The 18,027-nt window shown below is 44.4% G+C and overlaps 2 protein-coding genes across 3 annotated transcripts in view; one reads left to right on the top strand and one right to left on the bottom strand.

Moving 5' to 3' along the window:
• immp2l (inner mitochondrial membrane peptidase subunit 2) overlaps positions 1-6,136 on the top strand; it is an 88,744-nt gene extending 82,608 nt beyond the window's left edge. Inside the window, exons 5-6 of one of the 2 annotated variants that reach the window (XM_062461031.1) lie at positions 1,655-1,757; positions 5,573-6,136. In XM_062461031.1, the coding sequence (XP_062317015.1) occupies positions 1,655-1,757; positions 5,573-5,713 (244 nt within the window). In that variant the 3' untranslated portion in view covers positions 5,714-6,136. Of the gene's footprint in view, positions 1-1,654; positions 1,775-5,572 lie in introns of both variants that reach the window. The other variant, XM_062461033.1, reaches the window with a different exon arrangement.
• LOC134020774 (E3 ubiquitin-protein ligase AMFR-like) overlaps positions 1-18,027 on the bottom strand; it is a 343,986-nt gene that overhangs the window by 315,253 nt on the left and 10,706 nt on the right. The window lies entirely within an intron of this gene.

Below are 18,027 nucleotides of genomic sequence, written 5' to 3'. Positions count from 1 at the left end.
CAACACTACAGCAGATCACCACAGAAAAACGATTGAAATATCTACATAATATCTCCTAACACTCAGTGTGTGCTGAAGCTGGTTAGAAACTGCTAATTCATTTCAAAGTGTGCTTTTATATTTTTCTGTGAAACAAAGTTAAAGGTTGACTCACTGTGTGTAGTTTTATGTATTGGAATAGGAATGGTAGCAGATTCTAATAAGAACACGGTATCCTATAAAACGTAACGTTTACATTTATAAGTCGCGTTTCCCCCATCTATAATTTTCAAAGGTTCAAAATCATATTTTGTGGCCTCTGCTGCCCTTCGAAAACACTAAACTTCAACTGGTTTTGCAGAAGTCAATAAATTCAGCTTCCCAAGCCAAATCAATATTTATGTGCCCAAGGTCTATCCCGGCCTCTCTGGTTTCCCAGAGACCTGCAAGAGCATGGTCAAATTGAATCAGAGACCAAATTCTCATTGAAAGAGTCATTGCGCTCATAATTCACCATGTTCGTCTGATAAGTTGTAAATCATCTCGGCCTGGGCCTAGGCATCCAGCCGAACGACACCGTTCTGTTCTCCTCACCACCATGGTGCTGGAGGAGTCAATACAGGCAAAATGATGCAAGTCATCAGTTAAAAAAACTTGGAAGTGTCCATCCATCCATCCATCCATCATCTTCCGCTTGTCCGGGGGTCGGGTCGCGGGGGCAGCAACCTAAGCAGGGAGGCCCAGACTTTCCTCTCCCCGGCCACTTCCACCAGCTCTTCCTGGGGGACCCCGAGGCGTTCCCAGGCCAGCCGAGAGACATAGTCCCTCCAGCGTGTCCTGGGTCTTCCCCGGGGCCTCTTCCCAGTGGGACGTGCCCAGAACACCTCACCAGGGAGGCGTCCAGGAGGCATCCTTATCAGATGCCCGAGCCACCTCAACTGGCCCCTCTCGACGCGGAGGAGCAGCGGTTCTACTCTGAGCCCCTCCCGGATGACCGAGCTTCTCACCCTATCTCTAAGGGAGAGCCCGGACACCCTGCGGAGAAAACTCATTTCGGCCGCTTGTATTCGCGATCTCGTTCTTTCGGTCACTACCCACAGTTCGTGACCATAGGTGAGGGTAGGAATGTAGATCGACTGGTAAATAGAGAGCTTCGCCTTTCGACCTTCTTCACCACAACGGACCGATGCAGAGCCCGCATCACTGCGGACGCCGCACCGATCCGCCTGTCGATCTCGCGCTCCATCCTTCCCTCACTCGTGAACAAGACCCCGAGATACTTGAACTCCTCCGCTTGGGACAAGATCTCCTCCCCGACCAGGAGATTGCACTCCACCTTTTTCCGGTCGATAACCATGGCCTCAGATTTGGAGGTGTAAGATTTATTTTTCCAATATGTTAAATGAATGAATTTTACTATTTGCTGTGACTATTTGTTACTTTAGTTTGTTGATGTGCTATGAGTGTGAACATGAAGGGAAAGGATTTAGAAGAACCATGGAGCTTAATGATTTCTTTTTTCAAATTCAGACAATTATATAAACACTAACCATGTCTCTCTCTCTCTTTTCACCTCTCTCTCTCTCTCTGCGTTTCTCCCTTGTCCCCTCCCTCCTGCTCTCTCTCCTGCTCTCTCTCCTGCTCTCTCTCCTGCTCTCTCTCCTGCTCTCTCCAGGACTCTTGGCTATAAGAATCGTTATGTGAGGGTTCCTGATGGCCACTTTTGGATAGAGGGAGACCATCATGGCCACAGTCTGGACAGCAACAGCTTTGGACCGGTACGACATCACACAAGGTTCCCCACTCACCACCAAACCCACTCGCCCTCCCCCAGGACCGAATTGGTCCAACCTTTTGAAAAGTGCAGCTCATCGCATGTTGCCTGTCCAGCTTGGCTATTAGAGCGGCAAACAGTACGCCCAAACCCTGGAGGGAGTGCCTTGATAAGTGCCTGTGTGAAATAATTGAAAGGCATTCATTGGCAAACAAAACCTGAATAATCAGTGTGCTTATTAAGACCCAGCCCCCTCAGAGGAAACGCTAGCTGTTTTCAACCACACGGTGACACACACAGACCTATTAGAGTCCGACAGGCATCGCTGGGCCTTGCAGCTTTTGCCTGTGCTTGCATGTGTGTGGGGGGGTGCACGTGTTTGTGCATGTGTGTGTGTGTGTGTGTGTGTGTGGGCGCACACTGAGCCCTGAAATTGTTTCCTGTGTGTTTTCATCCTTACCTGCCCCCGTCTCCGTGTCCAGGCTTGTCAGGGAATAACAAACGTGTCCCAGATTAGGCTGTGGATGAGGGAGTGAGGAACTCACACTGTCCTGTCTGTGTCCTCAGCCTTCTTGACAAAGTAATTTACAACTGTTTCACTGGGGCAGGAAGGAGGCACAAGCAGGGGCAGAGAATTATCTGTGTCAAATCCCCTAAAAGCAAAAAACTGTGCGTGACATCTAACAGTTTTATTTGAGCCTCACTGGTTGGTGAAAGGATTTATTTAGGAAGCGATTGAAGTCTGGTTTTCCGGCTTGTAGGGCCTCAACACTTCCAAATGTGAATACAAAGACTCACTTAGTAGTTTCTCAACAATTCCTGTGTTCGGTTTCTTAAAACTGAATGTGTATGGGGTGTTTTCATGCACGATGACCAGAATACTAAAGGGGAAAGAACGCTTCTCTTTAGAAAACAGTTTCTTTTCCCAGTTCTGTTAGTCTGAAGTGGTAACAGACGAGCCAGTGGAAAACAGAAACTCTCAATTTGATATTTTGGTGGTTTTCCACAGGGCAGGTACTGTAAGCGTGCAGGGCACCATGCCTGCAATTTAAATACTCTGAATAAGGCTGGAGCAACTTATCTTGATATGTGCTTGCTGCACTGTTCATGTCATGCGTGTGCGCCGTTTCCCTTTAAAAGCAAAACAAGAAAGGCATTTAGCAGTCCAGCATCGCTCTTTTCAGAGATCAGTCACGAAGACGGCAGCTGGAGATGATTGCTATCCTCATTTGTACTCTTGAATTCTCTCACTGCACTATTAATGTTTTTTTCCCCCGACTGAATAAGAATAAAATAAAATATTCAAGAGAATGATGATCCTCATGATGGTTTTGATGTGAGTATAGGCACCTTCGGACTGCCTTTCCAGATTTACATTTGAGTAGAAACCAAAGGAAGTCTTGGGAATGTGAACTATTTGAAGCAAAGACTGTCCTTGGACAGCCTGGAGAGGCGGTGGTTTAGTGAATACGTTTTAGGAGGAGATGCAACAAAGTGGAAAGAGTGGTCCAATTCTTTGTTGTTTTGACCTCATTCTGAAAGGGTCTACCGAACAGGAAACTTTGACTTCACAAATCCAAGTCTGTTTCCCTCAAGAAAGTAAATAACCAAGCCTCTTAGTGAAGCACTTACCTGCTCTCTTTCTTTCTCTCTCTCTCTCTCTCTCTCTCTCTCTCTCTCTCTCTCTCTCTCTCTCTCTCTCTCTCTCTCTCTCTCTCTCTCTCTCTCTCTCTTTTTCTCTCTCTGTCTCTCTCTCTGTCTCTCTCTCTCTCCTCCCTGTCTATTCTATCCTCCTGATTTCTGGGTGGCTCGTTCTCGCTCTTACAGGTGCACATACACACATTAACACAAACTGGCAGTTCCTGTTGCTCCCGAGAGAGAGAGAGAGAGAGAGAGAGAGAGAGAGAGAGAGAGAGAGAGAGAGATGGAGGGGGGGAGAGGGAGGGAGGGAGGGAGAGAGACCACATTGTGTGAGATGGAAAAAGGAATCGTTATTTACCCTCTCTCTCTCTTTCTATCTCCTCATATTCTCCCACTCTCTCTTGACCCCCCATCCTGCTTTAATGTACGTGTATACAACTGTCCAGCTCTTAATACTCCCCTGGGAGACCAGTTGGGGTATGACATGCTGGAGATGCAGTTTCTTAGCAAGCTGTCAGGTTGTATAGCATCGAACAGACACCACAGGCATACCTTCCCCCAAATGTGATTATGTACTTATTGTAGCTTAAAATCTGCTGAATGACGGCAACGCTGTGCGCAGGTTGCTGGGTCCATGGGTGAGGAAACACAATCAAGCACATATAAATGTTGCTTTCATTGTACTGAAACAGTTCACTGATTCAGTATGTTATTTCAGTCCTGTATGGGGGTAGTTGTTCTGTCAGACATGTTTAAAATGTACAAACAATAACAGTACAAATGTAGCATATTAAAATCTGGCTACAATTAGCCAAACATTTCCTACTGAACCACAGTAATGAGAGATTAATCTGACTGTCAGTTGTCTCTCCCTCCCTGCTCCCTCCCTGCCTCACACAGCCGTTCCTGTGGCAGAAGGATTGGTATTCAGGAGTCATCTGTCAGTACCCCTGATGTCTACAAGACCTTGGCAGTCATTTCTCTTGTGTGAAGCGGCGGTTAGTTCAGCCTTCCAGGCCCTCTTCCCTTCCCCTCACTTTAGCAGCCTTGAAATGGCATTTGAAGATTTTATTGTGTGTTTACAAACAGCCGGGCTTTGCCTTTGTAAATTCTGCCACACTGGCAGAGCGCTGTTTTTATTTATTTAATTTCCAATCACCGGCTGGTGATTGGAAATTTTGTTGGTGGATTGAATGATTTTGTTGCCCTGTGTTCCGTACAACCATGGCTTATAGTACTAACACCCCCCCCCCCCCCCTCACCGTTGGCACATCCTGAAGCACACATTCAATCTCTCTCTCTACACACTGGCTCACATCCAGTGTTCACATCCACTTACCCCTGGGAAGCCCAAACACCCCCATACCAAGTCTCACTCTTGTAATAAACCGCTAAACCGTCATAAAGTGTACTACAAAGCAGGTCCTATGTAGCGACAGCATTGTTACTATAGGGGCTGCTATGTGTCTATGTGGTAGTGATCGTAAAGTATTACCCAGCCTATAGAAAACTTGTTCCTGCCCCTTAAGAATCTCTCCAGTGTTTCCTCTTGTCAGTCAGCAACAATGTCCTCAAGGAACAAATCAATCCATGAATACTGTATTCTTGACTTGATTTCTGACAATCAACCGGTTTTATTTTGGTGTGCAGACATCTTTTTCTGTGCTAGCTCTTAAACGAGACAGAGTTCTCCCCCAGGAGACTGGAGGAGTTCAAGATCAAAACTGTGTTTTGTTTTCAACAAGGCCCCAGGCAGGTGGCAAACTGTGGAGGGGAAAAAGTTACTTTCAAGAACAGCAGATTAATTATGCAGCACTACTTGTTTGTAAGTGCATGCCTTGTGAAAGAAGGAAAGATAGAGGAATTATAAATACCATTTGACATTTATCTGGATGTTTTAATGAACAGTATGCAAACAGCTTTGAAACACTATGAATTGTGTAGAAGAACCAAAAACATTCAGCATTTGGCCTGACGTCATTTGACCCTTTCAAATATTATTTTTGTAAATATGTTCGTTGATTTACCAGCACGCATATAATGAAAAGCCTTCAGCATAATGTCTATGTCTATTACATCCCTTACTTACTAAGCAAATAGTTTTTAAAATGCGATTTAACAAGTGTCAAGCCTCGCATTGAATCTTAAGTAGTTGTTTGTAACTCCTCCTGTCCACAGGTGTCTCTGGGACTGGTTCACGGCAAGGCCTCCCACATAATCTGGCCGCCCAATCGGTGGCAGAGGATTGAGCCATCCTTGCCCCCTGAACGAGGGCCATTACTGAACTGGAACACGACGCCCGAGGAAGACGAGGACTGAGGAGGTGCTGTCTCCTCCCAGCCTGCACGCTGCACAGTGACACTGAGTCTCGTCCCCCTGAAATGGAAGATCTGACTCCTGACAGACACATCATGTCAATGGGTCCTCATTGTTCCAGTGGCTCAATAGCCTTTACACAGTATGTCATGTTGAACACCAAGATAATAAGTATATTGTCAATTTGTTGTCGGAATTTCGGCATAGCAAAGAATTGTTTACCTGCTCTGAAAAACTTGCCAGTTGGACGTGGAAGAAGCCTTTAGTGGGAAACTGGCCTTGATTCAGACCGGAAACATAAATACCCGTCCTATATGTTTTAGATGGACTTTCTAAGTGAAATTGAAGATGAACAAGTCAAGTTCATGGAGATGGGTGTTCACAAGTCAGTGTTTGTGTAATGGAATGAAAATGTTTGAATTATTAGTTTCAGTGTGCCTCTGCTTCACACCTGATCCTTGCTTTGTAAGTCGTGTCCTTCATAGATATACAAATGATAAATGGACTGCATTTATATCGCGCGTTTTCTACCTTAGCGGCACTCAAAGCGCTTCACAATGTTTGCCTCTCATTCATTTACATTTAGTCATTTAGCAGACGCTCTTATCCAGAGCGTCTTACAGTAAGTACAGGGACATTCCCCTGAGGCAAGGACACAACATCAGTTGGCATGACCGGGAATCGAACTGGCAACCTTCGGATTACTAGCCCGATTCCCTCACCGCTCAGCCATCTGACTCCCCATTCATACTCACACTCACACATACCGACAGCAGCGAGCTGCCGTGCAAGGCGCCGGCCATCAGGAGCAACTTGGGGTTCAGAGTCTTGCTCAAGGACACTTCGGCACATGGCCTGGGAGGAGTCAGGGATCGAACCGCCAACCTTGCGATTAACAGACGACCCTCTCTACCCCCTGAGCCACAGCCGCCCACAAATATAAATCGAAATTGTATAAGAAAATTGCATATACGTCTAAAAATAGGGTTATAAAATGATGTTTTTAGGGACCAGACAGTGAATTTATATAAAATGGGCTGATGAGTTTCTGGTAGATTTTATCGTCTTTGTTTGGTTGTTGACTGTACCACAGCTGCAGTGACACTGTCTGGGAGATGTGAGTCTAGACCCCCAGTGAATCACTGTCTGGGAGATGTGAGTCTAGACCCCCAGTGAATCACTGTCTGGGAGATGTGAGTCTAGACCCCCAGTGAATCACTGTCTGGGAGATGTGAGTCTAGACCCCCAGTGAATCACTGTCTGGGAGATGTGAGTCTAGACCCCCAGTGAATCACTGTCTGGGAGATGTGAGTCTAGACCCCCAGTGAATCACTGTCTGGGAGATGTGAGTCTAGACCCCCAGTGAATCGCTGTATGTTCAGGTGTGTCGAGCCCTCCCGCTGAGCCAACATGTTAATAAGGAATCATTCATTACAAGATAATTTAGTTTTTGAACTCCCTAATTTAGATATTAATATTCAAGTTCTGTCAAATGATTGATCCTGCTTTGAAGTGTAAGAAAACAACAGATCTTAGTCTAATTAATGCACCAACTTCGTTTCGTGCTGAAAGCCAATGACCTAGAACTAATAACCGTTTTACCGACTTTTCACAAGCCAGTGTAGATCAAATCAAATCAAAGCTTATGAAAGGGCGGTAGTAGGCTAACTAACACATCGATTGATGACACTCGTTTTGGATTGGAAATTGCTTAGAAATGATAACTGATGCAGCCTATGTATTTGTCGTCAAGTGCTCCAATGGTTTGTTAAGATTTTAAATTGTAAAAGGTTTCAAGCTAATCTGACATCTGCTGACATCTGTTGCCCGTAGGCCTAGGCCCTACTAATAGGCCAGAATGCCTATTACTCAAGAGCTGCGGAGGTAGGTGAGTGTCTGTGAGTTTATAAATATTCTGTTACCTTGCCCAAAAAACAGCACATCTTGTATCTGTTCCTCTTGGTGAGATGTGCAGTTCTTTCGCTTGTTTGCAGATTCAGCAGTGACAAAAAAGAATCTTTAGAAAAGCGTCTTTACAAACACATCCGCGCTGCGCAAGCCTGCCCCGCTGTCACCCAAGAAGAGATCCCAGAGTTCCATTTGTTTTTATGCAGAATTTATGGGCTGCTCCCTCCATGTTGTCCCCGCTTGCGAAATATATTAAATCATTCTAGGAAAGAATTTTTTATGCATTCAATGATTCATGAGAATTCTATCGGAACGGTAAATCCCAAAAGATAATAGGAACATAAGTCAACCATGTGTCAGTTTGACATTTCTTTCCCTCAAGGACAGTTGTTCTCTGCTTATGATGGTGTTATTGCTCATGTCCCTGCGCTGTTCCATGGTCCCTTAAGGGTGACATTGTAGTACAGCCAAGCCTCAAACTCCCAAGTCGTACACCATGAGAACAACAGCAGATCATTGGTGAAGCCCACACTGGGCAGGGGAGAGTAACCTATCACTGAGAAACGCATTTCCCTCCACCATTTCAATGTCATGTATTCATACATATTGCAATAGTTTTGCCCCGGTGTTGCCCTCTCCCGGCTTTTCCCGACTCTGTAATGAAATCTTGAGGCCGTCTGAAACGCTCCATGCCTCATTTGACCATTTGATTGCTCCTCTCTTGCTACGGTCTTGACCATTTTGAAATGCAATTATGCTAATCGTAGCACGGTCCAGGGTCACTTCCTCACTTTGGGCTTTTACCTTGTCAGAGTCGAGCCACCCCCAAGGCGCGCGGATGATCAGAAAGCGTATCATGAAGCCCTTTAATAGATATTAAACAGTGAGTGGCTGCTGTGCGCAGAGAAGAGGTAGACCTCTAAGGTCAAACGCCATATAAGGGCGCTGCGCACTTTCACTCGGCATCAACTTTCACGAAAGTGAGGTAGCTCAGCTCACAGCAACAGCCAGCGTCCTAATCCAATCCAGTACGACCCTAAGAACGCGTGTCTGATAACCGCTTCGAGTGAGTCATCATGACTGTTATTGTGTTCTAACTGGTCCAAGCTAGCATATGCGTTTAGATTGCTAGATAAAGTCTCCCTCTGCGTTCATGCTGATATAATAACATTGTCAAACGCTAACGTATCTATTCCGAGATAATTGTATATGGTTAGTTGAATGCTTACAACCTATTTAACTTTCTATTTCTGACCATGCAGCCGGCCAGGAGGCAACAGCATTGTCGAGAGAGGGGTGAATAAGTGACGATTTGAGACGAATAAAAAAGACACACACAGTTGTGTTTTAGTTAACTACTTTATCAGTAGCCAATTCTAAATCTTTGTTAACAAAAAAAAAAAAATGTTTCAAATGTGGGAGGAAAGACAGCTTACTTCACCCCACACACACACACTTTTTGAAATAAAAAGTGTGTGTGTGTGGGGTGTTTGGGACTTTAAACTCACGTATAATGAAACCTGCGCCCCTGTCATGTAAAACAGCCCAAAGTCTACTTCAGTTCTTCTCCAACCCCCCCCCCCACCCCTCCACTTCCACGCCCCTTTCTACATTACCCCTCAGCAGAAGGTTTTCATCAGGAGAAGCTGAAGTTGGTTACGTTGGGAACCAGATCAGTCTGGCAGCTCATGGTTTGTTCCTCTGGCAGATAGGTGTGTCCACCCTCACATTCAAACAGATTTCTCTCCGGCAGGAAAAGTGCTGGGCCAATCACAGTCATTTATCTGATGTGGGTGGGTCAATCACAGTCGTTTATCTGACGTGGGGCAAGTATGAAACAATGACTAGAGGAGCACTGTTCGCATGTTTTTGTAAAAAGATTTTTCGTTGCTCTGATGGTTCCAGAACAACACGCATTTGTGAATTGGTCTGGGTTAGCCAAGCTACAAGTGTAGTCTGAATTCCAGATCGCCTTAAAACTAAGGAAAGAAGACTCAAGCGGGTTTCTCAACGTTTGGACAACGTTCCACTAGTCCCAAGTTTTTCTCGACCAAACACAATAGCTTAGCACAAAAGAACAAAATGAAGTGTATCTACGCCAGTGGTATGTGTCACTTTGATACTTTTTATCATACTCTTTCATCACAAGAGGAGCATGTCCAACGCTTCCATCCTCTGGATGGGTGAATTGTTCTCAGACAAAGGCAATAATAGGGACTAGTCAGATAACCGCTGATGAAGCCTTCACATACTTAAAGTTGCCTGAGAAAGTTTTTGCAGCCTTCAATATAAATTAAAGTTCACTATCTGCAGACTTGCCGTCTGAAAAGATAATATAAATCAAAGTAACAAGTATGTTTTTATTGTATTTTAAAGCTGTTATAATGACAGTGCAATGCCCGTTTTATCATCCATGTTGAATTAAACCTAAGACATCCAAATCACCCCAATGCTACGACCTTGAATAAAGGTCTCTTAATTTCAAAAGAAAGTAATTTTGACACATAAAAAGTACATCCAATAAAGTCCTATTTGTACAAGAAAAGAGCAAAGGCATTAGAAGAAAAGAAAAATCAATATGGAGAGTTACTCAGACGATACACGAGATGGGTGACAGATATTTTAGTGAGAAATATATTATTTAAAAAAATTGCTTCTTGGTTTACTTCACCTCGCTCTAAAAAGCACCCTCAATATTTCTCCTGAAGGGTCGTAGTGCTGTTCTTGACAGAACAACATGAAGGGTCGTAGTGCTGTTCTTGACAGAACAACATGGGACTGCCAACCTATTTAACTCTGTTGAGGTGAGGAGGCTTGGAATCCCTAAACAGATATTGTCTGACGTCACGTTAATATCCTGTCTGTCAAATCAAATCATATTTTATTCGTATAGCCCTTTTATTTTTTACACAATGTCACAGAGGGCTTCACAGATCCGCTCAGAACTGCACCCAAACCTACGTAAAATCCTCAAAGCAGACAAAGGAAAAATTAAGAGAAAAGATTTTGAAATCTTGGAAGGTGTAATCCCTACCTTGTCTCTGATGTATAATTGCAGAGACTGAAAACATTTATGTCTGTTGAATAACTTCATAATTACAGACAGCTTGACTTAATAAAGATTTAAGACGTCATGTTGTGCTATGTTGGCACCTAATTGCCATACAAATGAGCCTTATTGAACACCTTGAATAGTTAGAGCAAATTTCCTGTCACCTTGTTGTCCTAACAACTGTCCTAATTCAACGAATGGTGAATTGAAAAATAAGACAGTTCTTGATCTTATTCGGAGGACACATTCTTTTTAGCTCTTATTTGTCTGTCAGTACATCTGCACCTGTCTGTCTTTTACCCTTCTTCCCTCTCCCTCTCCCTCTCTCTCTCTCTCTCTCTCTCTCTCTCTCTCTCTCTCTCTCTCTCTCTCTCTCTCTCTCTCTCTCTCCCTCTCTCTCTCTCCCTCTCTCACTCTCCCTCTCTCTCTCTCTCTCTCTCTCTCTCTCTCTCTCTCTCTCTCTCTCTCTCTCTCTCTCTCTCTCTCTCTCTCTCTCTCTCCCTCTCTCTCACTCTCCCTCTCTCTCTCTCTCTCTCTCCCACTCACTCCCCCCCCCCTCTCTCTCCCCTTCAGCCCCTGCGAAGGTCACAACACCACGGAAGAATAACTCCATTAGTCCTTAATGTGCGTCCAGCACAGGTCAATACAGATTTCCCCACCGGTCTTTGATAAGTTCAATGGCTGTCAAACACAGATCAACAGAGACATGCTCTGTGGTTGCTGTGCACCTGAGAGTGGTCTGGTCCTGGTGGAGGATTCTCTTTCAGACAGGATAATAGAGTAAGTTCTGGAGGGACGAGCACGTTGTCCACAGCACAGCTGAAGAACCATGACTGCTTTACAATTATGCTGCCATGGCGATCCCGTAATAGTTTTAAAGTACAGGGATTGGCAGTATCATTAATGTGATCTGCTTGTGCAATTAATACCTAAGGCCTCACAGTATTCAACTCCTATGTTTGTATGTTTAAAAATGGATGCTAGGGGCTCACTGGCTAAAAGCATGTACCACTAAAGCAGCAGGGTTTGGGTTCGATTCCGGCTCAGGGTTCCTCCTCTTCCTGCTCTCCTGTCTGTCCTGTTGAAAAATAAGAATAGAAAAGGGATGCTGTCTAGAAACTCTTGCAACAACAGAAGTAAACAAACAGGGAAAAAAATATAATTTTCACCTGAAAAGGTTTCTACATAGAGTCTTCTATTGATAATAGACTTTGCAAGACAGTGCATTTTTGTTGTCAATTACCAAACTCTAATCTTTGAGTGTCAATTTAAAAAGAGATAACATTGATCAAGTGGTAGAAAAAATATATAAAGATATGCCAATTTAATCCGAATACATAGTGTAATACATTGGAACAACAATGTAATAACTGTGTAGTAACAGTGGAACAACAGTGTAAAAACATTAAAATGATAGTGTAATAACAAGTCAAATTTATTTGTATAGCACATTTCAACAACAACGCAATTCAAAGTGCTTCACATAAAACCATTAAATGCATCAAAACAATGCAAAAGAAAACAAGATTTAAAACAGTTAAGGAAATTAAATACAGTTAAGGAAATTAAATAAAACATTAAAAACAGTCAAAAAGCAAGAAATTGAATAAAAGTTTAAGAAAGTTTAAGAAATAAAATGTAGGAGTGAGATGCAAAAATTGATATCCTTGAATCTGGTTCAATTAAAGGCAACAGCAAACAGTGAAGTCTTCAATCTGAATTTAAAGGAGCTGAGGGTCTCAGCAGACCTGCAGCTTTCAGGGACCTTGTTCCAGATATGTGGATCAGCAAACTGAACCCTGCTTCTCCATGTTTAGTTCTGACTCTTGGAACACAAAGTAGAACAGTCCCAGATGACCTGAGGGGTCGGGATGGTTCATAAGGATGCAGCAGATCACAAATGTATTTAGGCCCTAAACCATTCAGTGCCTTATAAACCAGCAGCAGGATTTTAAGGACTGTCTGTGTTTAAGTGGATGTTGTTGAAGACCTTAACAAGAGCAGTTTCAGTACTGTGGTACTGACGAGAACCGGACTTGAAGACATCAGAACAGTTATTTTCGTCCAAGAAGTTGTTCAGCCGTTGAAAAAACACTTTTTCCATAATTTTACTTAAAAATGGGAGGTTTGATATTGGCCTATAATTTTTCATTATTTTGGGGTCTAAACTAGCATTTTTGATGAATGGTTTAATACCTGCAGTTTTTAGGGCTTGTGGGAAGACAAAATGAAAAAATGAAATTGTGTCATGATATTTGAATGGATGTTATTTAAAGATGGGGACAGCACATGTCCTGTGGTTGGTGTGGAAGCACCGACTGCTTGTCTAATTTTCTGAATTTTGTCAGCAAAAAAGGAGGCAAATTGATTGCATGCCCAGGTGGATTGGAGCGTAGCAGTTACTGACACCAGAGGGTTTGTTAGTCTGTCAACTGTAGCAAGTAAGGCGTGTGTATTGTTATTGTTTTTGGTTATGATGTCAGAGAAGAAGGACTGCATTTCTAAGTTCCAAATTATAATTGCGAAGTCTCTCTTTATAGATACCACAGTGAACCTGAAGATTATTTGTTGCCATCTGCGCTCAGCTCTCCGACACTCTTTTCTCTATTCTGACCAGCGTGGCATTTCTCCAAGGGGATCTTTTCATACCTGAGACAACTTTCACTTTAGTGGGTGCGATGGCATCAATAACAAGTTTTACTTTACAATTGAAGCCATCCACAAGCTCATTGACTGAGATGCAAGAGAGGGCTGGTGTGGAGGAGAACTTGTGAATAAATAGTTCACTGGTGTTTTCAGTGATGTAACACTTTGTCACAATCTCAGTTTGGACGTGTGTGTGCAGGGAGATCACACTCTCAAAGAAAACACGGAAATGATCAGAGGGTGCAACATCAGTCACAGCAACCTTGGAAATGTTCAGACCTTTGGTGATGATTAATTCTAGAGTCAGATCATAGTTATCAAGGACATCAGATAGTTCTATAGACCCTCTGTCCTGGGGATTATCAACATGGATATTAAAATCGCCAACAATGACAACACAATCAAAATCAATACAGATTATAGACAGCAGTTCAGTAAACTCATCAAAGAAGTTTGCACAGTATTTAGGCGGTCTGTAAATGTTGAGGAATAACACTCGAGTGGAATTCAGAGCCACATATTCAAAGGAAGTAAAATGACCAAAAGACATCTGCTTGCATTGAAGAGATTCATGAAATAAAATAGCAACTCCACCTCCTTTCTTATGCTCTCTTGTTTCACTCATGAAACTGAAGTTGGGAAGTGTTGATTCAATAAGAGCAGCTGCACTGTTATCTTGGTCTAACTAAGTTTCAGTTAAAAACAAAAAATCAAGTTTGTGCATAACAATAAAATCATTGATTAAAAATGATTTTCCTGACCGAGACCTGACATTTAATAAAGCTAAGTTTAATGTGTTTAAAGCTCTATTTGCCCAATTTATTTGGACAGGCTGACGAGGAATGAATGTTAAATTTGATACATTTGCAGATTGACTTATGTTTCTTCACAGCCTCATATTTCCTTTTCTATAAATCAGGACAGGAATTGAGTAGCTTCATACAGGGCCCTGACTGTTCCTGGTGAGAATCAGTGGTGTCATTAGCCTTGTAGTCTGGACCCAAAAGATATCAATTAATGAGAGGATGGTTGTGGAGGCGAGAGGGGGGAGGGCCAACTGGCTGAGGACTTAGAGCTAGTGGCAGAGGTTGAGCTGGAGGGATTTCAGGAGTGAAACTAGGAGTGCGGCGGGGAGTGAATTTGGTTCCAGCAGTGACCAGCTCTTTCATGTGGTCAGTGAACTGGGAGGAGGAGGGGGAGGAGGGGTAAAAGGGGGAGGAGGGGGGGAAACAACAACATAATAACAGAGTAACAACATTGTAATCACAGTGTAATCACATAACAGTGTAACACGTGTACAAACTGTGTAACAACATGTTTGCTTTCTCTGCATGGTAATCATATTTAATGCATACTTAGGCTTAGCCTATTGATTTATAGACATGTGGGGATCCCGTTTGCATCCTATGTTTGCCACATGGAGACCTTGAGACATGAAACCTTATCACCAATTATATGTCTTTTTCCCTCTAGGTTAAACAAGCTGCCATGTTCGAAAGAAAATATATTTTGTGAATATGTGAAAACAATTAAAGTTAAGTTTTTAATCTGCCTAAGGATGACCCAAAGCAGAGCCACGGTCACAATTCCTCACTAGAGCTCCACAAGTGAGGCCTTGGAAGGGAAACATTCTCTGATGGAACATGACAATCATATTACCAACACAATTTGTAATTAAATTACAAATCAAATCGTGACTGCTAAAGCGTCTCCTTATCCTCCAGCATAGGACGCTCAGGAAAGTGGATACGTTTGTCCAAATCACTTCTGGGGATGTGTTCCTTCCAGACGTTTTGGGACTGCACTGTTTCCTCTCACAGTCTAGTGCTTATTCATACTGCCATACACCGCCACAAGCGATGACCATCTGAAATTCAATTCCCCTCCGCATGGAGGGGCAGCCACAACCAAATGTCAGCGGTGACTCCCCAGGTAACGTCAGGTGCACGGTGAACCCGGGTGTTCTCAACCGTGGAGGTGTGTGGAAGCACCTTGACTGGCCTGTGGAGGTGTGTGGAAGCACCTTGACTGGCCTGTGGAGGTGTGTGGGAGCACCTTGACTGTGGAGGTGTGTGGAAGCACCTTGACTGGCCTGTGGAGGTGTGTGGAAGCACCTTGACTGTGGAGGTGTGTGGAAGCACCTTGACTGGCCTGTGGAGGTGTGTGGAAGCACCTTGACTGGCCTGTGGAGGTGTGTGGAAGCACCTTGACTGGCCTGTCAAGGTGTGTGGAAGCACCTTGACTGTGGAGGTGTGTGGGAGCACCTTGACTGGCCTATAGTTAATGACTCCCATGCAGCAGATCATCTACTGTTGAAAAATAGCCCGGGATAAGATTAACCTTGATCTATTGATTTATGTTGAATACACCAACAACTCCGGTTCATTTACATCGTCAATGTAACCTATGACGACGACATGCGGTCAGACAGCTGACGGAGGGTTGCAGGCCGAATTACGTAAGTAGTGTTGTTTACGAAGAAGGGTGGGCAGGAAAATCAGCTGTGAAAATGTTCACCAGATTTTCTTCATGCTTGCGCAAGATTACTATTCATGAAATGTTATTATTCCAGGACTTGTGACGGGGGGGGGCTCTGCTATGAGGCGTGGGTCACCGGCTCTTGAACCACAGTCTCCTCTGGGAGGCATCATGCGCAAAATTAAGTATTCTGATACCCACCATCACCAGACAAGTGGCACCCACACACACTCACACCCACACACACTCACACACTCACACATACACACAATGTCTTGGAAGGCGCTTAGCCTCAGGCTTGACTCCTTTCTTTGCTTTTCAACCCTCTGAATAAATCCTAGGGAAGGATAATGGAGGAGGGAGGTGGGGTGATGGGCAGAGAGAGAGGAGGATATGGAGTGTCGGATAACAAGAGAAGTCCACATGCACAGGATTTAGACTCCTAGAAGACTCCTCTTCTTCCACAGCATCGCTGAGCTCCTCCTGAACCAGCCTTGCTCTTTTGTGAAATACTGCATTTTTGATTTCGGGATTAAACTCCAGGATTTGCCGCCAAAACGTTTCCCCCCCAACAGGCCCAATCTATTTAGAAAACCCATGATTGGACATGTCTAAAAGTAAGATTGATGTAAGAAGGAAACATTCCAACCGTCACTTTGAGCTGGGCTGGGCAGGAATGGGCTGTGTTTTCCTAGCCCATGGCAGACAGTATTAACAAACCAAAAACGCTCCCAGTATCTGAATCAGATGTTGCTTACAAGGCTTGATGCTGTAGCTGGAGGCACCCAGAAGACCTCTCAGGGCTTCACCAATACTGGCTATGGACACAAAAAAAAACTTCCATTTTATTGTACCTCCAAACTCAGCCTGCAGTAATGGCCCCCAAAGATACTGTCTGCATCTACACACACAAACACACACACACACACACAGAGCCCATCACAGCAAGGTGTCCCCAACAGCAACAGACCACAATGTCCCCCAACAGGCATTAGCAGTTGTCACATGACACCAGCGTTACCAGTGACTGGTGTCGGCCCCGGCAGCTCTCCTAGCATGGAGCAGAACCAATTAAAACTCAATTCAGTAGCTCAAAGTCCTGCCGAACGAGGGGCGGCATGGTCACCCAGATAAGGGGCTCAGCCTGCGAACGCTCACAGTATTACCACAGTATTCCACTGCCTGCCTCCCCACTTAGACCCCTGCGCTATCGCCAACACTGGTGGCAACAACAGGCAATTTGCAGAAGGTTAGAAGCTAATTAGCTAATGCACTGCAGTGTATGTTTGTGCGATCTGGCTTCACGTTCCACGTCCTGTTTGCGGCTCCCTGGGGGGGGTCTTGTTGTATAGCTTCTCCTGTGAATGTGAACGCAGAGTGATTTAGGTGTACATGAGGCAGACGCACGTAATTGGGTATGTGATGAATACGTTGTGATGACACCTGCAAGGTCACATGTCAACGTGAACTTGTTTGAATTTGATCAAGCTGTTGATTGGGTACACAGAAAATTAGGAAATAATTTTGTGTGTCTTCGTCGTCGTCGTCGTCCCGACCTGCTGCTTATCTGACTCATGAATTCATTGGAACATGCATACAGTACCATCTAATACAACCTGCAACCTTCTCCCTACTCTCTCTCTCTCCTCCCTACTCTCTCTCTCTCTCTCCTCCCTACTCTCTCTCTCTCTCTCCTCCCTACTCTCTCTCTCTCTCCTCCCTACTCTCTCTCTCTCTCCTCCCTACTCTCTCTCTCTCTCCTCCCTACTCTCTCTCTCTCTCCTCCCTACTCTCTCTCTCTCTCTCCTCCCTACTCTCTCTCTCTCTCCTCCCTACTCTCTCTCTCTCTCTCCTCCCTACTCTCTCTCTCTCTCCTCCCTACTCTCTCTCTCTCTCCTCCCTACTCTCTCTCTCTCTCCTCCCTACTCTCTCTCTCTCTCCTCCCTACTCTCTCTCTCTCTCTCTCCTCCCTACTCTCTCTCTCTCTCCTCCCTACTCTCTCTCTCTCCTCCCGTCTCTTCCTCCTCTCGTGTTGGGAAGCCACAGGGGTCTTGAAGGTCACAGTCAGGATTTAACCGCAACATCCATCCTGTGCCAGGTTGACCTGGTACAGCAGACCGCGTTTCTGTGGTACAGCAGACCGCGTTTGTGTGGTCCAGCAGACCATGTTTCTGACAGTCCTGTTCATGGCATCAACTCAGAGGGGTTAGGAGCTGCAGCATGTCCCACGCAC

The sequence above is a fragment of the Osmerus eperlanus genome, chromosome 5 (genome assembly GCF_963692335.1).
Source record: "Osmerus eperlanus chromosome 5, fOsmEpe2.1, whole genome shotgun sequence".
Lineage (NCBI taxonomy): Eukaryota > Metazoa > Chordata > Actinopteri > Osmeriformes > Osmeridae > Osmerus > Osmerus eperlanus.
Note: the sequence above shows the minus strand (reverse complement) of the source record. Positions and strands in the feature narration are given on the sequence as shown.